The 21,261-nt window shown below is 60.2% G+C and overlaps 8 protein-coding genes across 8 annotated transcripts; 4 read left to right on the top strand and 4 right to left on the bottom strand.

Annotated features, from left to right (window-relative positions):
* Positions 1–50: 50 nt before the first annotated feature.
* Positions 51–3,824, top strand: PLICBS_008817 (DNA mismatch repair protein msh6; the record flags this gene model as incomplete). The annotated part of the gene is made up of 4 exons (XM_018324708.2): positions 51–464; positions 514–673; positions 721–3,104; positions 3,150–3,824. 4 exons carry the CDS (start codon positions 51–53, stop codon positions 3,822–3,824), a joined length of 3,633 nt encoding a protein of 1,210 aa, XP_018176102.2.
* A 1,260-nt stretch (positions 3,825–5,084) lies between these two features.
* Positions 5,085–9,099, bottom strand: PLICBS_008816 (uncharacterized protein; the record flags this gene model as incomplete). The annotated part of the gene is made up of 2 exons (XM_065601463.1): positions 5,085–8,923; positions 8,973–9,099. The coding sequence occupies 2 exons, from the start codon at positions 9,097–9,099 to the stop codon at positions 5,085–5,087; spliced, it is 3,966 nt and encodes a 1,321-aa protein (XP_065457535.1).
* Positions 9,100–10,907: 1,808 nt separating this feature from the next.
* On the top strand, positions 10,908–11,523 carry PLICBS_008815 (uncharacterized protein; the record flags this gene model as incomplete). The annotated part of the gene is made up of 2 exons (XM_018324712.2): positions 10,908–11,167; positions 11,223–11,523. 2 exons carry the CDS (start codon positions 10,908–10,910, stop codon positions 11,521–11,523), a joined length of 561 nt encoding a protein of 186 aa, XP_018176106.2.
* Positions 11,524–11,628: 105 nt separating this feature from the next.
* PLICBS_008814 (uncharacterized protein) lies at positions 11,629–12,044 on the bottom strand (the record flags this gene model as incomplete). The annotated part of the gene is made up of 4 exons (XM_018324713.1): positions 11,629–11,670; positions 11,734–11,801; positions 11,886–11,907; positions 11,967–12,044. The coding sequence occupies 4 exons, from the start codon at positions 12,042–12,044 to the stop codon at positions 11,629–11,631; spliced, it is 210 nt and encodes a 69-aa protein (XP_018176107.1).
* A 1,185-nt stretch (positions 12,045–13,229) lies between these two features.
* On the bottom strand, positions 13,230–13,769 carry PLICBS_008813 (uncharacterized protein; the record flags this gene model as incomplete). Its single annotated transcript, XM_018324714.2, has 2 exons — positions 13,230–13,706; positions 13,758–13,769. The coding sequence occupies 2 exons, from the start codon at positions 13,767–13,769 to the stop codon at positions 13,230–13,232; spliced, it is 489 nt and encodes a 162-aa protein (XP_018176108.2).
* Positions 13,770–15,222: 1,453 nt separating this feature from the next.
* On the top strand, positions 15,223–16,632 carry PLICBS_008812 (uncharacterized protein; the record flags this gene model as incomplete). The annotated part of the gene is made up of 1 exon (XM_018324715.2): positions 15,223–16,632. One exon carries the CDS (start codon positions 15,223–15,225, stop codon positions 16,630–16,632), a length of 1,410 nt encoding a protein of 469 aa, XP_018176109.2.
* A 106-nt stretch (positions 16,633–16,738) lies between these two features.
* Positions 16,739–18,789, bottom strand: PLICBS_008811 (uncharacterized protein; the record flags this gene model as incomplete). Its single annotated transcript, XM_018324716.2, has 4 exons — positions 16,739–17,330; positions 17,397–18,244; positions 18,334–18,677; positions 18,729–18,789. The coding sequence occupies 4 exons, from the start codon at positions 18,787–18,789 to the stop codon at positions 16,739–16,741; spliced, it is 1,845 nt and encodes a 614-aa protein (XP_018176110.2).
* A 1,097-nt stretch (positions 18,790–19,886) lies between these two features.
* PLICBS_008810 (uncharacterized protein) lies at positions 19,887–21,164 on the top strand (the record flags this gene model as incomplete). The annotated part of the gene is made up of 3 exons (XM_018324717.2): positions 19,887–20,067; positions 20,209–20,712; positions 20,809–21,164. 3 exons carry the CDS (start codon positions 19,887–19,889, stop codon positions 21,162–21,164), a joined length of 1,041 nt encoding a protein of 346 aa, XP_018176111.2.
* Positions 21,165–21,261: the final 97 nt, after the last annotated feature.

Genomic DNA, 21,261 nt, shown 5'->3' with positions numbered 1-21,261 from the left:
GAACGCTGCACGTCGCCTCTCTCATCTCCCTGCGCGCTGAATCACACAGCATGGCGGGCGAAAAGGCCAGCGGCAATGCCGCTCGAACACCTGCTCGGGCTGCCCCAAAGGCTACGCCCGCGTCAAAGCAGCGGTCGATTGTCTCTTTCTTTCAAAAGTCCTCCCCGGCAACGAGCACGCCCACGGCAGCTCCCTCCGACAAGGTCTCTTCAGGTTCTCAGCCCTCGTGTCTGCAGGAGACCAAGGCCAACTCTCTTCCCAAGCCAAAGCCCTCTGCGAAGCTCGTCACTCCCGTCCCCAGCAGCGACGCCCTGGAGCCTCCGAGCTCGCAAGAGAACGAGACGGTCGATTCCGAATCTCGACCAACCACACTCCGGTCGTCACCTACAACCATGACTTCTGGTCTGCGGGCGAGCCACTTGTCTACCCCGAGGGGACTTGACGACAAGAGCCCGTCTCGAAAGGTGCGTAGCCACGTCGAGGAAGCACACGTATTGCCTAACATGGAAACAGGCTGCCAGAAAGGTCGTCAGCTACGCCGAGTCCTCGGACGACGATGATGAGCCCTTTAGCTATGGCGCATCGCGGCCTCGACGTCGCGGTACGGCGCGACCAGTCGTCAGAGACGAGGACGAGTTTGGCGGTAGCGACGCCGAGGCTCAAGACGATGATGGTGAGCGCGCTTCAACATTCATATGATGCCTGTATCTAACAAAACAGACGACATTGCGGATTTCGTTGTGTCGGACGAGTCAGACGAAGACACCCCACGATCGAAGAAGAGAAAGAGGGCTGCAAAGCCTGCCATGGCCAGGAAACGCTCCAACGTTTCCCCTCCGGCGAAGCGAGCCGACTCTCCCATCCTCGACGATGAAATGATGGATGACCTGCCAGTCTCGTCCGCCGCTCAGTGGAGCTATGATCCGGCATCCAAAGACAAACGCCCAGTGTCTACACCTGCAGAGCGGGCCGCGCGCGACCCGAAGATCAAGGAAAAGGCACACACGAGGGAGCCCGAGGATCGCTACCCCTGGCTGGCCAACATCAAAGACAAGGAAAAGCGAGCCCCCGGGGATCCAGACTACGACCCGAGGACCATTTACATTCCACCAATGGCCTGGTCCAAATTCTCGCCGTTCGAGAAGCAATACTGGGAGATTAAGCAGAACCTCTGGGACACGATTGTCTTTTTCAAGAAGGGCAAGTTTTACGAGCTCTACGAGAACGATGCCACCATCGGCCACCAGGAGTTCGACTTCAAGATGACCGACAGGGTCAACATGCGCATGGTTGGCGTTCCGGAGAGCTCGCTGGACCATTGGGTGAACCAGTTCATCGCCAAGCAGTACAAGGTAGCGCGGGTCGACCAGATGGAGACCAATCTGGGCAAGGAAATGCGCGAGCGCCAAGACAAGAGCAAAAAGGCGGACAAGGTCATCTCGCGCCAGCTCGCTTGCGTCCTCACGGGAGGCACCCTGGTCGATGGCGGCATGCTCCAGGACGACATGGCCGCGTACTGCGTCGCCATCAAGGAGGGCGTCGTCAACGACTGCCCTGCATTTGGCGTCGTCTTCGCCGACACGGCCACCGGCCGCTTCTACGTCTCTGGGTTCGTGGACGATGTCGATCTGACCAAGTTTGAGACGTTGATTGCGCAGACGGGCCCGCGCGAGCTGGTCCTGGAAAAGTCTCGGCTGTCCACCAAGGCACTCCGCATCCTCAAGAACAGCACGAGCCCCACGACCATATGGACGCACCTCAAGCCCGGCACGGAATTCTGGGACGCGGATGTCTCGCGCCGGGAGCTGACGTGCGGTAACTACTTTGCCAAGGAGGACGGCTCCGACGAGTGGCCCGAGGTACTACAGCAGCACAAGGACGACGACCTAGTCATGTCCGCGACGGGCGCGCTCGTGTCGTACCTCAAGTTCCTCAAACTCGAGGGGCCTCTTCTCTCCCAGGGCAACTTTGAGGCGTACAGTCCAATTCAGAAGAATGGCACCCTCATCCTGGATGGACAGACGCTTGTGAACCTTGAACTATTCTCGAACACTGCCACGGGTGGCTCCGAAGGCACGCTCTTCAGCCTGCTTAATAAGTGTGTTACGCCCTTTGGCAAGCGCCTGTTTCGGCAGTGGGTTGCGCACCCCTTGTGCGACATTGTGAGGATCAACGAGCGACTGGACGCTGTCGAGATGCTCAACGCAGACCCCACGGACCGCGAGCAGTTTGCTTCTCAGCTAGTTAAGATGCCTGATCTGGAGCGACTCATCTCGCGCATCCACGCGGGCGCCTGCAAGCCAGAGGATTTTGTGCGCGTCTTGGAGGGCTTTGAACAGATAGAGTACACCATGAGCCTTCTTGGCGCGTACAAAGGTGGCAACGGTCTCGTTGATCGGCTGATATCGTCCATGCCCGACCTCAACGAGCCGCTGAGCTACTGGAAGTCGGCATTCAACCGACGCAAGGCCCGGGAGGAGAAGCTCCTCATTCCTGAACGTGGCATTGACGAAGATTTCGACGAGAGCCTGGCGAGGATGGACGAGATCAAAGGGCAGCTGCAGGAGCTGCTGGTCGAGAAAAAGGCGGAGCTCAAGTGCAGGTCGCTCAAGTACACGGATGTTGGTAAGGAAATTTACCAGATGGAGGCGCCCAAGAGCGTCAAGGTGCCGTCGTCCTGGCGGCAGATGTCGGCGACGAAGGACCTGAAGCGCTGGTACTTTCCCAAGCTGACGGGGCTCGTGCGGGAGCTACAGGAGGCGGAGGAGACGCACTCACAGCTCGTTCGCGAGGTGGCGTCGCGGTTCTTCCAAAAGTTTGACGTTGACTACGAGACGTGGCTGAGGGCCATCAAGATTGTTGCACAGCTCGACTGCTTGGTCAGTCTGGCACGCGCCTCGACGTCGCTGGGGCAGCCCAGCTGCCGGCCGACGTTTGTGGACGAGGAACGCAGCGTGCTCAAGTTTGAGGAGCTGCGACATCCGTGCATGATCAACACTGTGGATGACTTTATCCCCAACGACATCAAGCTCGGCGGCGACGAAGCCAAGATTAACCTGCTGACCGGTGCCAACGCTGCCGGCAAGTCGACGGTCCTGCGAATGGTAAGCATTTGTCGCGTTTCTCCTGGGCTCCGCTAACTTGCATAGTCTTGCATCGCCGTCATCATGGCTCAGATCGGTTGCTTCGTGCCCGCCGTCTCTGCGACGCTCACGCCCGTAGACCGAATCATGTCGCGCCTAGGCGCCAACGACAACATCTTTGCCGCGCAGTCGACGTTTTTCGTGGAGCTGTCCGAGACCAAGAAGATTTTGTCGGAGGCGACTCCCCGGTCGCTGGTGATCTTGGATGAGCTGGGACGCGGGACCAGCTCATACGACGGTGTTGCGGTGGCGCAGGCGGTGCTGCATCACGTCGCGACACACATTGGCTGCGTGGGCTTCTTCGCGACGCATTACCACTCGCTCGCGACGGAGTTTGAGAACCACCCCGAGATTCGGCCGCGCCGCATGCAGATTCACGTCGACGACGAGGCGCGGCGCGTGACGTTCCTCTACAAGCTGGAGGACGGAGTGGCCGAGGGCAGCTTCGGAATGCACTGCGCGGCCATGTGTGGCATTACGAACCGGGTCATTGAGAGGGCTGAAGTGGCGGCTCGGGACTGGGAGCACACGAGTCGGCTCAAGGAGAGCCTGGAAAAGGCCAAGACGGGGTGCTACATCCCGCTTGGCGTGCTCAGCGACGTGGGCTCGCTGCTGGGCGACAAGGGGGACATTGCGAACGGCGGCATCGACGTCTTGCTCAAGGCGATTGAGTGCCTGTGATGGCTGTTGCGGCTCGGCTGGACACAACGTGGGTAACTTGGGCGTGTTGACGGGACCACGGACATTCTGGCTGGTGTAGAATTCTGCTGCCTTTTAATCGGGATAGAGGCATTTGAGACGAGCTACAATGCGTACATTTAGGCGTTGCAACCGCCGTCATTCTTTGAAGTGGTGAGCCAAGGGCGGCCCTGGGGGGCATGCGTATATTGAACTTGCCGGTGGAGTTGTGGAGGAAGGCATCGAGAGCGGCTGCGATGGTGGAAGGCTTGCCCGACCAAAAGGCGGCAGGAGGGACCGGAGGCCCTCGGCAACTGCATGGCTTGCATGTTGTTAGTTGGCCCCAACGGGGCAATATTCTATAGAAATCGGGTCCTTTTTCTCCCAAACCCCTGACCCCCTGTTTTTCGGCCTGCGTGTTGCCACAGCACGCCTAATCCTCCGCAACCCCAAGCGCAAGCACAAGGCGACTGAGACGGACCGGCCGAGGCCTTGATGGAGGATGGCTGCAGCCTGGCACGCTCCGCTACGTTGTCTGGCAGGGCATGGTCGAACCGCATACCTTCTCGCGAATCAAGCTTACGACGGAGCGAGTTGCCCAGTTCGGATCCATGACTCGGCGAGACCGGGCCCAAATCCGCTACATATGGGTCAGGTTGGAAGTTGGGAGTACGACTACAACTGGATCCTGTGCCTGGCAGATAACAGGTGGGGAGTGTACCACGCCATGAGCGACGCGCAACAGAGCCCTCTTCGCTTCGACATCATGCCCACGATCTGTCTGCGGCACTCAGCGAGTGGGAGCCGAAGGGCAACCTGGTGCTCGACTACGGTGCACGTCCACTCGCCCAGTCGCAGCGTGCTGCTCAACCAACATCGTTTGGGGGGGAGGCCGCATGGCGTCTGGCGGAGATGCCTGGTGTCTGGCAGTCGACATGTTAAGGAGGAAGAAAAGGGGAGATGTAAACGGGAGCGTCATGGCGCTTCTCAAGTCGGAAATGCAGGCCCCGAGTCTGTACCAGGTGACTCTACGTCGGCGTCTATAAGTGGAACCATGCATGGGCAAGGTCAAGACATGATGGACCGGCATAGAACATCACAGCAGCAGAGGCAAAACGATGCAGGGTCGCAGTATCACAGGTTCCAAACAAATTCCATACAATATCCATCCAATATTTATTATACTCAAACAACTCTCCGGCCCACCTGGCCCCCCCTTCCCCCTTCCCCCTCCTCCCCGCCCTCCTCCCCGCCCTCCTCCCCTCACCTCCTCCTCGTCCTCGTCGGCCGGCCAGCCGGCGCCATTGACGCGGCGCGGCTTCGTGCGGCGGCGGCGCGGGGCGGCTGCGTCCGGGTTTTGACCCCGGACGGGGCCCGGCTGCGGCGGGCGGGCGGCTTCGGCTGCTGCTGCTGCTTCTCCTCCTCCTCCTTCTTCTCCTCCGGCTTCGGCGTCGGCGCCGCCACCGTGTCCCGCGACCTGCGCGGGCCCATGGCGAGCTCCCACTCGGGCTCGGAGGATGACTCCTCTTCGCCCTCGTGGTCGCTCGCCTGGGCCGCGCGCAGGTCGTCGTCGCGGGACAGGCGGCGGCGCTTTCGGCCTCGGCCTCGGCCTTGGTCGTCGTCATTGTCGTCGTCGTCGGCGGCGGCGGCGTTCTCCTCCTGCTGGAGGGGCCGGCGTTTCTTACCCCGAAGGGCAGCGGCGGCGGAGGCGGAGGTGGCGGCGGCGGCGGCAGTGGTGGTGGTGGCGGCGGTGGTGGTGGTGGTGATGGTGGTGGTGATGGCGGCGGCGGCGGCAGCCCGGCAGGCCTCGATGTGCCTGGTGTTGTGCAGCCAGTCCGCCTGGGCGTGGCCTTCCCAAAAGGCCACGCCGCAGTGCGGACAGAACCGCCCGGGCTGCGCGCCGAACCCGCGGCACGCCTCGTCGTGGGCGGCGGCCCTCCTCCTGGCGCCGCCATCGTCGTCCTCGTCCTCCTCCATGGCCCCGACGTCGAGGCCGCAGCGCGCGCAGAAATGCGCCGCGCCCTCGTCGTCGTGCCCGCACGACCCCCCGGACACTCCCCGACCGGCCCTCCCACTGAGGCGCCGGTCCTCCCCCGACGCCCAGCGGTAGTCGCCGCAACGGCGGCAGAACCGGCACCTTGCCCCGTGGTACACCCCCGGGACGCAGTGCCGGTCGTGGTACGTCCGCTCTGCTTCCGTGAGGAAGCGCGAGCGGTCGCGCCCGCAGCGGTCGCAGAACCGCTGGTTCGCGAACACGGGGCGTGATGCCACCGTGTCGCGGCCAGCGGCCTGGTCTTCTTCTTCGGCGCCGCGGAGGTCGATCGGCGCGGCGGTGGTGGTGGTGGTGGTGGTGGTGGCGGAGGAGGAGGAGGAGGCTCTCGGTGCCTGTTTCAGGGGCACCTTTACGGCCACGGCCTTGTCGTTGCTGCTGCTGCTGCCGCCCTGGGTCAGGCTTGCGCTCTGAACCCCGAGGGCGGCGAGCAGACGGTCGCGGTGCGTGCGTGCGTGCGCGTCCCTCTGCGCGTCGGTCCACGACTCCGGGATCGGCTCGTCGCACCACATGCACTTGCGGCTTGCGTGCGCTTCGAGGACATGGGTCGCGAGGTTAGCGCCATGCGCGGGGTTATATATGAAGCCGCAGCGTGGGAACGGGCAGTCTGCAGTCGTCGGGGGAGGTGTCGTCTTCTGCGGTGCCGTCTCGGAAGTGTTTGCGGTCGAGGCCGTCTTGAGAACGCTGGGAGGAGGTGCCGTCTTGGGAGTCTCTCGAAGTATGGCTGGCTTGCGAGCGATGAAGGGAGATGCTGTTGTGGGACGTTTTCGAAGTAGTGCCGGCTTCCGGGCGATCAGAGGAGCTGTCGTCTTGCGGATGCTCGGCGGAAGTACCGTCTTACGTGAATTTAGTGGCGACGCCGTCTTCTGAGGATTCAGTGGTGGTGCTGGCTGAGGAGCGGTTGGTGGCGAAGCCGTCGTGTGAGTATTCAGCGGTGATGCCGTCTTCTGGGGATTCAGTGGTGATGTTGGCTTTAAAGCGGTTGAAGGGGAAATCGTCTTGTAAGGATTCAGCGGTGTTGCCGTCTGATGCGCGGTTGGAGATGAGGTCGGCTTGAAAACGTTCTGCGTTGATGCTGGCTTGAAAGCGGTCGGAGCCGTCTTGTGAGTATTCAGCGTGGATGACATCTGATGGGCTGTTGGAGATGAGGTTGGCTTGAGAGTATTCGGCGAGGATGCCGCCTTATCAGTGCTCGGAGAGATGGATTTGGGCAGGGAGCCGATGAGTTTCCCAATGATATTTGCCGCAGACTCCAAGGCACCGTCGGAATCACTGCCGCTTCCAGTCTTACTGTCGCTGTCGCTGTCGCTGCTGTCCGCAATAATCTTTGGTGGAAATCTCTGAATCTTGCCATATCGTGGTCCCCAGACGTTGCTCTTCGCCAGACCGCGATCCCAGTCCCAGGTGCCCGCAAGCCAGACGTTAATCTCCGCGTTGCGTGTAGGAATCTGCGCGCGTATGGCAAACCACTCGTCGTCGGTGCTGTCGGGGCCAATGACAAACGTCGAGAACTCAATGTCAGGGGTGGTTATGTCGCGGAGCAGAACCGCGCGGATGGTGATTTCGTGTGTCGTTGCGTCGAAGAGGTTGACGCGGTCTGCGTCGCGGCCTGCACCACGTGCTTGCGAGACCAGTCTGGCGACTTGTCCGCGGAAGATGTCGACGCTGGAGTCGAGTGAGGGTAGGTACGTGCATTTGTGGTCCATGTCTGCGTCCGTGTCCCAGGCGGCGTGCATTCTCGTGTCAATGACGTCCGAGTCGCCGTGGTTGTCGTCCATGTATTGTGGGTAGAGAAGGAGTGAGCGCGGGTGGCTGTCGAGGAGTTGGCAGAGGTCATGAGCCGCAAAGGCGTCGAGAGTGCGGACGGACTTGCTCAGGGGGATGAGTGCCGTCGGCTGAATCCTGTCGACGACAGAGCCGAGCGTGCCGCGGCCGGAGAGCAGGAGGATGTGTGTGACGCCGTCGGCTTCGCGGGCGAGGAGTGTGCGCACGAGGTTCTGGATGTGGGCGATGCCGGAGGGCATGCCGAGCCGGCCGGATACGGGACGGAGGGTGTTGGCGGCGACGATGCTCGCGTGTTCGGAGAATAAGTCGGGGTAGAAGCCAGGGAGAGTGAGGTGAATCTGCGAGGCGTCGAGGGCGTGGTGCTGCATGCCGACTCCTGGAAGGCCTTCTTTCGCGAGGTAATAGGGTTGAATGTCCTGTAGATCGGACGGGCGCAGAGTCAAGATGCCATGCGTCGGAGCTGCATAGCTGCATCCTTCAGGATCCGTCTCCTTATGAAGCCTCAGAACTGCGTGGTGGAAGCCGTTTCGACGTCCCGGCCTTCCGAGCAAAACGTCCACCGCAGTGCGAAAGTGCTCGAGGTACTGTCTGGCGTTCCATTCTCTCACCGGGAAGAGTGCCTCGCCGTCTTCGCTGTCTTCGTGTCGACCAACATTCTTGGGATAGGGAAAGTACGCAGTCGAGGGGTACTGTCTTCCTGGGGGTAGATATTTGATGGCGCCGACGTCGATGCCGAGCTGTGCGTTCGAAGGCTTGAATTGGCCCGGTGCTGGTCCTGTCTCTGTCTGCAGACGGACGAAGAGCACGCAGCACGTCGCAGAATGTCCGGTGCTCTTGTTCGGGCTATTGTTTGGGGAGTTGTTGGTATTGTTGTTGTTTGCAGAGGCAAAGTGCTCCTGGATGTGACGGACGGCCGCGCCGCTGCTGCCAGTCGCCAGATCGTCCTTGATCTCCGTGAGGCTGCGCTCGAGGGACTGATAATGCACAAGTGTGTACGGCGTGTTCATGGCTGCGGGTATGGAGAGAAGCTGTCGCACTGCGGCGAGATAGGAGGCTGCGTCGCCGACGAGAAAGGGGACAGAGCCCTGGAAGCCGTACAGCGTAGTCCAAATGTCTTTTGCCGGGGATGGCGATTTGGTGGAACTGAGCCGGTTGAGCGCTGCTTCTGTTTCGCCGTCGCTGTCGAAGAGGCTGTCTGGGGAGCTGTCACGGGCGCCGCCGCGGAGACGCGCTCCGAGGCCTGGTGCCAAGCTCGCGGTGCCTACGCCTTGGGGATGTTAGCTGAGTTTCACTTCGCAAGGGGGAAATGGGAATACCTTGTGGTGCATTTCTTCTGGTTGTCTGATGAACACCCGTCATGGGCGTGTCCTCGTCGTCAATGTCCATCGGCTCGCCACGGTTCTGGGACCGGCGGTTCGCGCGAAGGGGCCACGAGATTGGCATCTTTTCCTTCTCTGAGCAGACACCGCGAGGCAGTCTGCGAGTGGAAACGGTAGGGGGTGGATGTTCTCGTGATGAAGGGACTGACGCCTTCTCCAAACAACGCCTCCGTCTGAGGGGAGTCGGAAAGGTTTGGTCGAGGTACTGGCTTCGAGTGAAACTGATTGAGATGGTGCTACGAGCGCGAGCTCTGCGAGACCAAAGGGAACGGTGAATGTGACAGTGTTCGAATAGAGTACAGTGAAGAAAGGGGCATACGCTGCACGCGATGGGAGTTTGCTCAAAGACGCAAGATGCAAGAAGCAGTGCACAGTGAAGGTTCGTGGTCTGGGAGCGATGACAGCGCGAGCATGAAGAGTGAAGAGGTGGGAGAAAGGGAAGTGCGCGTTCAGAGCAAACGGGCCGCGAGGTCATGGCTGGTGGGTGGTGGGTGAACAGAGCCGGCCAGCTGCGTGGCTGGCCTGCCGGACTGCGCCTGTTCAGTGCAGACTTAATCACTGAACAGCCGGGCTATTGTTCGGTTCCATGGAAGGACAGGGAAGCAAGGAGAGCAAACGGGCACGTCGATTCACTGACGAGTTCACTGCACACATGTCTGTTCAGGCAGCGAATTCTTCTGGGCCTGACTTGGGCAAACAAAGAGCGCGCAACAATGGTGCACTTATGCCAGGAGAGCAAATCAACCAGCGCATCCGTTGTAGATGCCTTTGATGTGAAGGATATCATCAATGGCAACGAGGTGCCGTGGCCCATAACACCTGATTGGTTGAGAGACTCGACACTCGAGACTGGAGCTGGTGCGCACGGCCAGAACATGTTGTGGTCCGATTGTTTGGATGTGAACCTGATTTCAGTACCGATACACTGCCATACCTTTGGCTCGTTCGCTACCATTCGTCACTGCAGAGCCCAGTTTCTGTGAGTTTCTGGCCCATTCTTGCGGATGGGTAGGCTTCGTCTATGGCCCGCAACTGTTTCGTCCGATGCAGGCCTGGCTCCGTGCCAGTACAGGTAGGCAACGACACACACAAACGGAGTCTTCCAGAGAGACTGCGCAACAGCACTTGCCGAAACATGCGAACAAAAATTGTAGTTCTGAGACGAGTTAAGAGGCAGGTGCTGAAGTATGGAAGCATTTGAGGTAGGACACTGGGAACAATTGATCGTGTAGCAGCTTCAATCGTACTGCCACGCCCAGCTGCAATAACGTTGAAGACGTGGACCGCACTAGACGCACGGCGAATTGATGGCAGCTCCAACAGAAACAGCGTAAGAAACACATGCTCAAGGGCCTTGCTGTATCATTCTCAATCGCACCACTTCTGAGACGCTTCGCTTGCACCATTGCTCACACATCCAGCACGGCCAAGTTGGGTCTCGATTTCCTACCCCAATGATCGAACTCAATCGCTCCAGCTATTCATACTTGCGGTCTGTCTGCATTGACGAGCTCCACCATACTACCAGACCACAAGAATGTGATCAAATTGCCATGATGCACCAGCGACACGCGCAGCAATCAATTCCCGTCGTGCTTTCACTGCTTCGCCACGATCGCTAAAGCTCTCGCAAGTGCGCGCAGCTGGATTGCGGGAGAGGTTCTGTCCGTGCCCAGTTCGACCAGCGTTTGACCAGATTAGTAGGGCGTAGAGTACATGTCCGAGATCGCTGCGCGGGGCATCAGACGTCATGCCCGTTCCATCCACGACATGGACCAGTCACTAGACCAATCGACCTCTTTCTACACCACTGCTTCCACCATCGCGCCGCAAATCCCATATTAGTCGAGCCAAGGCATTCGAGGCGAAAATATGAAGCTTGCCCTCTTGGTCCCGTGTGTATGGGCCACTGCGACCCTCGGCTCCGCTCAGCATGAGCACCTACGCCTAAACGCCGTCGTCTCTCGCGCCGACGGTGCCGCTGCCTTTGAGTGCTGGGAGATGGCCACGCCCTTTCAACAGTACCCTACGACCGGCCAGGCCATCTCCGGGCTTGCGCAGGTATCCAACGTCTCCTACGTCGTCCTCCCCGCTCGTTCTAATGAGGGCATCCACAAACCGCCGCACCCCATGTATGTCCCGCTGCAACATTCCACGCAATGCTTACGTATAGGCTGACCTGCTCAGGTTCTTCACTCTACTTTCTGGCCAGGCGCATATCACGCTTCCTCGGGGCAAGGATGAGCTATGGGTAACGGGCGGTGTCGACGGACTGATTGTCGCAAACGACGTCACTGGAGAAGGCCACATCACCGAGTACCCGATGGACAAGCCTTCGGTTGCGCTCCAAATACCCTTTAGCGATGGGAAGCCGCCCGCGCACAGGGTTCTCCACGCGGGGCCATGCTCGCGAGAAGACATGGACGCCAACACCTCGATAGACCAGGACGCGAGCCACAGGAAACACGAATTGAGGGCGCAGGGGTAGTTTCATTGCTGACGGATAGTCTGATATCTGACACACCACCAGTAGTCATTCTATCCAAAGCCCATCGACGAACCGTTCCTCGCTGCGCAATCTCTCTCCTGTGGTTTAGCCGTAGTGGCAGTCGCAGTGGCACTTTCCGCCCGAGCACTGCAGTTCCGTCAGTATCAATACGTGTACTGCGCGCATGATCAAATGCAGGGACAAACTCACGTAGGAGGTGCCGCAGTTCAAAGAGTTGCATCCACCGTGCGACACACAGCATGCGTTGGCACAGGCCTCTGCAATCGCAACGTCAGTTTCAATCAAGGTTCATCTTAGACGTGATCACAAGGGCAGGCGATTCGAGCATGGAGTGGTCGTACCGTGCTTGCAAGCTCGGGCAACCTAAGAACAAGTTTCGTCAGTACAGTATACCTCGAGTGAAGCGTGTTGATGGTCCATACCAGTGAGTCTCCGTCCTCGACGGGCTGCGCGGCAGCGAGGCCGGCAAAGAGAACGGCGACGACGGCGATGAAGCGCATGATGAGTGGCTGTGTTCTTAAACAATGTAGTATAGAGAGCGAATTGTAATTCTGCACGTCCGGAACAAACACTGAGCCAGGACGAGGTCGACCGACGTTATATACATTTTGATCCCGCGCCATCAATCTCAACCACTTCTCATTCACTCTCTGTCTTCTTGTCCATTCCGCCACTCACTCGATGCATCGGCGGAGTATCGGAGATGACATGCCCGTGTGCTGCTGCACCCGTCAAGTCCAGTCAGGAGGTTGACCGTGTCCCAATCAGGAACTAGGTTATCCTGAAGCATAACAATCTGCGTATACCCGCCGGCTAAGCATGCACCCCGCACACACGATCCCATCAGCTTCGGCCCCTCTGCGGTCGCATTTTGGGGGTCGCGTATCGCGTCCCCAGGGCGGCCCGGCTCCCGGGAGTCAGACGGGGTGAAAGAAGATCCGAGCTTGGCGCTAACAGCCGCGTGGAAACTTGTATCGCCGGGCACGTCACGGACCAGACTGCTGCTTCTGCTGTCAAGTGCGCTGATGACGACGGTGGAGTGTCGCGTGCCCGACGAGCCGACGATTGCTCCGCGATAATTAATCCGCTTAAGGGGGATGATGGAGGCATGTTCATTGGTGGAGGAGAGATGGGCTAAGACGTCAAACTTGCAGTGCTCGGTGGCGGCTTGGGCTATCGTTGACGTACATTCACGTCTCGCACTGCTTGCCCGTGTCTGGCAAGCTCGAAACAAGAAGAGCCGAGAGGAATGAAAGTGGCAAGCTGGACGAGGAGGATCGTAAGGCGAAGATGGGCAGAAGAAAGCTTCTCATCCTGGGATGGTCAAGGAGATCAATTATTCAGTCGAATGACAAACAAAACTCAAGAGCTTCTCTTGCTACCGAGTGTCACAACACGGGCCCATGGCCGCATCCAATGGGTCTTTGCAACATTGAACCTTCATATACAAGCCACGCCACAGACAGCACAGGCAATGCATCATTGATGGCCGTCGGAACATCAAGTCAGACCCTTTGCCCAAGTCGAGCGAGATTCATTCAACTCTATTGGTGGCTTTTGAACAGCTCGATCGAGGTTTATCCCGTACTGTTATCATCGAGGGCTCATCATGGGAGAGGGCTATATACATGTATTTCGATGGTGACTGATGCACCAGACGTAGCATTGCTCCCTGACGGTTGCTTCTATGCCCCCGAGCGCTCAATACGAGCCGCGAAACAACCGGGCCTCGCATTGTGAACATGAATGTACTCTGCCGCCCCATCGCGCAACATCCTCTCCGCCAAACCAACCAGCTGGTCCCCCTGCACCACATCCGCATCCACCATGCAATGATCCTTGCCAAACGACCGCACCGACAGGAGCCGCCGACGCAGCTGCTCCGGAAGCGCCCCATCCGGCTTATAGGCCCCGCACGTTGGGTTGAGGTGCACAAAGATGGGGCCGGGCTGGCGGTATGGGCTGTCGCCCAGGAAGGGGTCGTACGGCGTGAGGAGCATCTCGTCCCCCACGGCGCCGTCTTTCAGGCAGCGACGGCAGGGGAACGAGTTCTCCTCATCGACGGTGACGGCCTTGGTCGACGGCGACGAGTACTTGGACAGCTCTAGAGGCGAGGGGAGGGCCCGCACCCGGAGCGTGGCGGGGAGTTGCGTGGCGGTGGCCTACACGGGCGTATCAGTTCCGATGTGCGCATTGGGGGCATTTACACTAACAGTATCGGCCATTGTGGAATACAGACGATGAAGGTTGGAACTCGTGAAGCTTGTGGCATCGATATCAAGCACAAAAGGGCTGTTCTTATATAATTTCCTGGGCAGTCGCGCTGGTGATGCTTGCCCACGTTGAACGTTGATGTTGCGGATGAAGTGACGAATGACAACCAGGGCGCCCTTTGGCCCCACCAAACATCGTCGACAACAAGAAGTTTTGCTGACTGAAGTTGCTCTCGATATAAAACATTTGCCTAGCGCAGCGGCTCTTGAACTGTCATCAATTGATCTCAATCCAGAACAGTCAACACACCGAACACGCCTTTACACCGCAAGTAATGCAAGACAGCACGATGAAGCAACGCGGGCGTGTCCAGTAGGCGCGGCGCTGCAAAGAAGCTCCTTACCGCTAGTTTCGCGCTTTTAAAGATGGCGCCTGCTGCACCTCAATTGTGTTCCGGGATGGCAGTTTTTCTTGTCGCGTGTTATAACGCAGTATGCACCCCGGCGTCTGGAGCTGCAACACCACCACGCGCTTGCTCCAGCGTAAGGATACTAGAAGCGATGGCGTGCACTGCCGCTGTCATGTTGGCGTCAGAATCCCGTGCAAGCCTGCGCACAAAATAAATCCTGACGAGATCGCTACATGGCCTTAGGATCCACGCGATGAGCGGCTCCTCCGACCGATCGCAAAGACGCATGTGTGCTTCCATGCCCGTCCTCTCGGACTCTCGGCCCCTCGGGGATGATCGACCCAGTCCCCGACTCCCCGGCCGGGGCTGCGCCCGCTCCGCTGTCTTACAAGGTGTGGGCCTCCGTCACGGCCGCCGACCGCGGGCTCCCCTGCAGCCATACTACTACACGTTGGATCCGGCCAGCCCATCTCCGTGGAGCGTATTGGGCAAGTTGGGGCCTCACCGTTTGGTGTGCACCGTTGGCACTGCCGCGTGGAGAAGCGTCTTGGGTCTGGAAAAGGGCACTGCCAATGCCCAATGCCGTCATGCATTGGGGTCGGCGCCGGGGCGGCAGCTGTTCTCGAAGCTCCGCATCTGCCGCTTTGGGAAGCATCATCAATTTCTTTCAACGTATTGTGGGACGGGGAATTGGCCGAGCCGCACCGGAGGGTTAGGGAACTCGACGCGCGAGCTTGAGCCAGGCACTAAGACTGCACTGCCGGCTGCGACAGGCCAGACGTCGGGGTAGTTGCTCAGCCAAGATGCGTGCGATCGCATCGATCGACGGCCCGGCAGTTGCCCGCACGGGCTCAACTCTACTACCGGGAGAAGCCGAGCGATGACGGGCCCTCGCCTCGCAGCGAAACGAACTGTGCCACCTCACAAAGTACACGCAGCGTCATCAATGGCAAGACATGCCGAGGTCATACAATGCAAAGCAAGCATAAAGAGTCAAGATCAGACCCAAAAGCTGGAAGCCATCCATCTGTATATACACACACACCTCAATCAACATGTTCAAATCCCTCCTCTTGGCGGCGGGCCTCGCCTCCCTGGCATCAGCCAAGCAGGCATGCGACTTCAACATCACCGCCGACGAGGCCAGCACGCACGCCTGCGGCGCCGCGTGCCAGGCGACGTACAAGAAGATGCAGGCCGCCGACCTGGCGCACTTCCGGACCGAGTTCGACTTTGGCTTCTACGAGACGGCGGCCAACTTTTCCGGGTCCAGGGCCGGCGACTTGCTCAAGCTGGAGCCCGTCAACGCGACCAGACTCGATGTCAAGCCGGGTACTACCGTGTATAGGATCCAGTGCACGTCTGTGGATTATGACGGCGAGTTGGTGCCCGTCACTGGATACGTTGCGTTTCCTTACTCGGCGCCGGGGCAGGACGCTGCTAGAAATGGCGCTGGTAATGGCACTGGCAATGGAAATACAAACAGCAGGACCGGTCGCTACCGGCTTGCCGCCTGGGCGCACGGCACGAGCGGCATCTACCACGGCTGCGCGCCGTCCAACGGCCCAACACTCTACGACCCATCCGCCTGGCAGGCCCTCATCGACCAGGGCTACGCCGTCGTGGGCACCGACTACGCCGGCATCGGCAACAACCACACAACACACAAGTTCCTCAGCTTCAACGCGCAGGCCACAGACGTGTACTACTCGACCATCGCCGCGCGCAAGGCCTTCCCCGGCGTGCTGTCGAAAGAGTGGTTCAGCGTCGGGCACTCGCAGGGCGGCGGCACGGTGTGGAAGCTCGCGGAGAGCGACTTCGTGCAGGGCCAGGACAGCGGGTACGTCGGGACGGTGGCCATCGCGCCGGCGACGTACGTCGTCGACATGATGCTCGGCGGGTACGACGGCGTGCCCGAGCCGGCGTTTGTGCCGCTGATTCCCGAGATGGTGCGCCGCGTCACGCCCGAGTATAAGGGCACCATCCTGACGGACCAGATGGACAGCCGCATGAAGCTTGCCGAGGAGGCGCAGATGTGCGTCGGCGGCTCGGTGGGCTTGTCGATGGATTTGAACAAGGAGCAGATCCTGTCGCGCGAGCGGCTGGACAGAGACTGGCCCGTGTATCTGGAGTGGCAGGCCAGGACGGCCCCCGCGCTGGGCGCCGGGTCGTCGTCGCCGATCCTCGTCATCCAGGGTGCCAACGACAGTACTGTGCTGCCGCCGACGACCGGGGAGGCCGTGGAGCGGGCGTGCAAGGCCGGCAACGAGGTGCATTATAGCAAGTACCCCGGGATGGAGCACACGCCTGTCGTGTCGGCCTCGCTGTCCGAGTGGGTGCCGTGGATCAACGCCCGCTTCGACGAGGCTCAGGGGCTGAGGGCGGTGTCGGGGAAGGGGAAGTGCACCAAGAGGGTGCGGAAGGCGTTTGACCTTGCCAACGCAAAGACGCCGAGCGAGCTATAGTGGTGCTATGATAGAGCAATCGCAGAATCTTGTGCAGAATATAGACATTTTGCCGCACTTGTACGTTTTCTAGTTATGATGTTTCCTTGTCACACGGGGGTCCTGGTCAAAGGCCCAGCTCGGCGATGATCAAGTCCGCCGCCTTCTCCCCAACCATAAAAGCCGCGCTCCCCGTGTTTGCCGCGATGTTACTCGGCGGGATGCTCAAATCCACGAGCTTGAGTCTTTGCACCCCGTAGACACTCAGCGCCGGGTCCACGACACCCCCCTCCTCGCGCGGCGCCATCTTGCACGTCCCCATCGAGTGCCACGTCGTCTGCACATTCTCCCTCACCCACTCCTCCAGCACGGCGTCGTCCTCGCGCGTGTACGCAATATCCGTCACCTCGCCGGCGATGGGCCCGTCTCGCTCCACGCACGCGGCGGAAGAGTCGGGGGCAAAGGGCGGATGGCCGGCCGCCCACTCTCCGCGGTAGACGGCCATGCGCCGGAGAATCTCGCGCTGCTTCTTGTACGCCCACATGGAGCTCCTGACGTCGACGCCGTGTGGGTCCGTGAAGAAGCCGGTGCGAAAGTCGGGGGCGTCGGTGGCACGCGGACCGGTGATGTGGATGTGTCCCCGTGAGTAGGGGTAGGTGGTGAAGCTCGAGGCGGACATGAACTGCGCGACGGGGAGCGTGCTGGGATCGCCCGGGAAGCTGAGTACATGGTTTAGCATCTTTCGCGGGACGTGGAGATATAATAACCTCATGAGATGCCCTTACCAGTTGAGCGACGTAATAATGGCCAGTGGTCGATCCGGCCGCTCCTTGAAATCTCGATCCCATACATCTCGAAACTCCTCACCCATCGCATCAACGTCGTCTTCAGACGGCCGAAGCTTGGACGTCACATCCGCCGCATTCCAGCCCAGCAGCGGATCCCTCCTCGCCACGAGCGCGCCCATGTCGATGCGCCCCGCGTACAGCGCGTCGAGAGTCTCGTCCGGCTCGAGACTCGACCGGTACGGACACGCAAGGACGTGATGGTCCATGTAGTTAAGCCCTACGCCCGGCACGTCCGCCACCAGCGGCACGCCCGCGCGCTTGAGGACCGCTGGGTCACCCACGCCAGAGCGCTCCAGGACGAGTGGCGAGCCGAGGGCGCCGCATGAGACGACGACTAGCCTCCTCGCCATGATGATTCGAGGCGACGCAGACGCAGCAGGCCCGTCTACGGTATCCCCGTCCAAGAACCGTGAATCGCGCTGGCACTCGATTCCCACGGCCCGCTTCTCGCCGTCAAACAGCACCCGCACGACCTGGTGCTCCGTGAGAACGCGCAACTGCCGGTGCGAGCCGCCGTCGTCGAGTCGCGGGTGCAGGTACCGGTGCGCGGCGTCCTGGCGCGTGCCGTCCTCGCCGATGTAGCGCAGGTTGGCCTGCATGGCGCCCGGGGAGCATGCGCTGCCATCGACAGCCTGCAGGTCGGGCGACAGCGGCCAGCCAAGCTTGTCGGCCGCCTGGATGAAGTCTGCCTTGGACCGGGATGCGGTGAATGTGCCGCCGGTGACGTGCACGGGGCCGCTGTCGCCGTGGGTGGCGGCCTTGCCTGGACCGTGGTACGTTTCGAACTGTCGGGCGTTACATCAGTCTCATTCATTCATTGCCTTCAGTCTCATCAAGGAGTAAGTCGCCGAGTCGGTGGCGACTGCAAACGCACCCTCTTCATATACGGAACCAGCTCATCGGCAGTCCACCCAGGCGCGCCCCAGGCATCCAGGTCAGACTTTTGCGCGCGACTGTACGTCAGGAGATTGATGGACGAGCCGCCGCCGAGGACGCCCCCGGAGGGAACCACCATTTCCCTGCCGGCGAGGCTGGGCTCCGCGGCGCCCTTGTAGAAGAGCGTCGTCTTGCTCGTGGGCGCGATGCCGCTGAGGAACAGCGCGGGGTGGACGATGGACGGGTCGCCGCGGTTGTTGCGCCCGCCCTCGACGACGAGGATGGACGTGTTGGGCGATGCGTCGCTGAGGCGTGCCGCGAGGACGCAGCCGGCTGTGCCGCCTGTATGGATGTCAGCATTGTTGATCGATGAGATTTATGCGGGAGGCAGACCGCCGGCGATGATGATGTCGACCTCGTCGAGGTCATTCGGGATGGTGTTGAAGAGACTCATCTCGGCTCACGTCTTGCTAAGTTGCTAGAGTGCCGATGTCGTAGGTTCTCTCGATGTGAGATGACAGGTTCACCTTGAACAATTGATGACAGCCTGCTGAGCTGTCGAGCCCATCAGCACCCCTCATTGATGCTGCGCGCACCCTACCCAGAAGGGGCATATGCCGCGCGCTGCATCGCCCATTCGAATCGACGGTCCATTCACGGTTTTGTCAAAGTGCTGACTGCTGACGACTCAACGCCAAAGCTTGGCGAGTGCCGAAGGCGGCAGATGTCTGAGCTCAGGAGCTTAAAATGAGTTCCTCTTTCGGTACGTCGAACATGTAATTGAGCCTAGAATGCGATTGACGTATAGGGATGCGTACTTCTGAGCGCTGTCTGTGTGAGGTGATGTTGACCGGCTGTCGCACTGGTCGCCCATCAACAAGGAGATGCAGCTGAATTCCGAATCCCGGTCAATGATGGCCTTTATTCCCCGATTGAAACGATGATTCTCCTGCACAGTAATCATGTCCTGGCTTCTACCCGTACCGAATGCCGATATGACGCAGCCATCAACCTCTGGACGAGTCTCTGTGCAGCTGTACATCGTAGCCTCCAATACATCATGGGTGCTCCAGCAGATCGCCGGAAGGACAGCTAAACTCCGGCCCCCAATGCCGGAGCACCCTCAAGGTCCAGGGATTGACACCGATCAAAGCGGGCCGTCACATCTTATTACCCCGTGGGTAACAATCGCCCTGCAATCCGGGGTAACACGACATGCGTTACAATTTCGCACGCAGGAATAATCGACCGCCGTGGAAGTGCCACGGCGCAGACGACGAAGCGGCGCCCATCGGACATGTTGCCCCGGTAGGCAATGGCGCCCGGCGAGCCTCGGCATGGCCCTCCTCCCCTCGGCCCCGCCGAACTGGAATCTCCGCCCCGCGCTGCCGCCGCGCCGGACTTTTTGGGTTTCGGCAGAGCTGCCAACATCTCATGATCTCAGACAACTTTAATTTTCATTAAACAAGCTCGCATCTTTCCCTTCAAACGAAGCTTTCGGTCGCTCACTACTTACTACATAATACAGCCCATTGACTCAACTCGCACGCCATGGCCCGCGAGAACCTCTCCGTCGTGCTGGCCGAGCGCCCCGTCGACGACATCATCCCCGGGCGCACCTTCAAGCACGTCACGGCGCCGGCGCCGACGGCCGCGGACCTCAAGGATGGGCAGATCCTCGTCGAGGTGCTGTACCTGTCGCTGGACCCGGCGATGCGCGGCTGGCTCAGCGGTATGTTTTTTGGGTCCTCGCTTCGCTCGATGAGCGCAACTTGCAGCACTCTTTCTTGGATTTATTGTTATCGCTGTCAGTTTGATGTGAATATGGAGAGTCAGATGCGCTAACTGTGATGGTGATGGCGATGGCATCTAGACGCCCGGTCGTACCTCCCGCCCGTCAAGATTGGCGAAAAGATGCGCGGCCTCGCCGCCTGCCGCGTGCTGGCGTCGCGCTCGCTCAAGGCGCGCGAGGGCGACTTCGTGTCCGCGCTGGCCGGCTGGACGCGGTACGCCGTGCTGCGCGAGTCCGAGTTCGAGCCCGCGTCGCACTACCCGGGCCTGCGCTCGCCCGTCGACATGCTCTCGTCGCTGGGCATGACGAGCCTCACCGCGTGGGTCGGCATGGCCAAGATCGCGGTCCCCAAGCCCGGCGAGCTGGTCGTCGTGTCGGGCGCGGCGGGCGCGACGGGCAGCGTCGCGGGCCAGATTGCCAAGATCAACGGCGCGCGCGTGGTGGGCATCTGCGGCGAGGAGAGTAAGTGCCGGTGGCTCGAGGAGGAGCTGGGGTTTGATGTCGCGCTCAATTACAAGGCGGCCGACTTTGAGAAGCGGTTCCGCGAGGAGACCAAGTCGTACATTGACGTGTACTTTGACAACGGTGAGCCTGCCCTGGTCTATACCCCCCCTTTACCTACCACGAGCTGTGGCATGGCGCATCGATCATTGATGTACTGACGCCTGTACGTGTGCCCAGTCGGCGGCAAGATCCTCGACATGGCCCTCGCCCGCGCCAAGGAGCACGCCCGCTTCGTCGAGTGCGGCCTCATCAGCCAGTACAACACGTCCAAGCCGGAGGGCCCGCGCAACTTCGCCAAGGTCGTCAGCATGCGCATCCAGATGCAGGGCTTCATCGTCTTCGACCACGCAAAGGACTACCCGCGCGCGCGCAAGGAGCTCGCCGGCTGGCTCGCCGAGGGCAAGCTCAAAAAGGCCGAGCACATTGTCCCCGGCGGGCTCGAGGTCGCGGAGAAGGCGCTCGTGGACCTGTACAAGGGCGTCAACATGGGCAAGATGATTGTCGAGCTGAAGAAGCCGGATGCGAAGCTGTAGGCGATGACAGTCGGGGGTGGGTGTATATACATGCATGTTGGTAGTGACCTCGTGTGTGAGGATGTATTTCACAAGGCGGGGAATATGGAGGGATACT

Source organism: Purpureocillium lilacinum (genome assembly GCF_023168085.1).
Source record: "Purpureocillium lilacinum CBS 284.36 DNA, scaffold_6, whole genome shotgun sequence".
NCBI classification, from domain to species: Eukaryota; Fungi; Ascomycota; class Sordariomycetes; order Hypocreales; family Ophiocordycipitaceae; genus Purpureocillium; species Purpureocillium lilacinum.
Note: the sequence above shows the minus strand (reverse complement) of the source record. Positions and strands in the feature narration are given on the sequence as shown.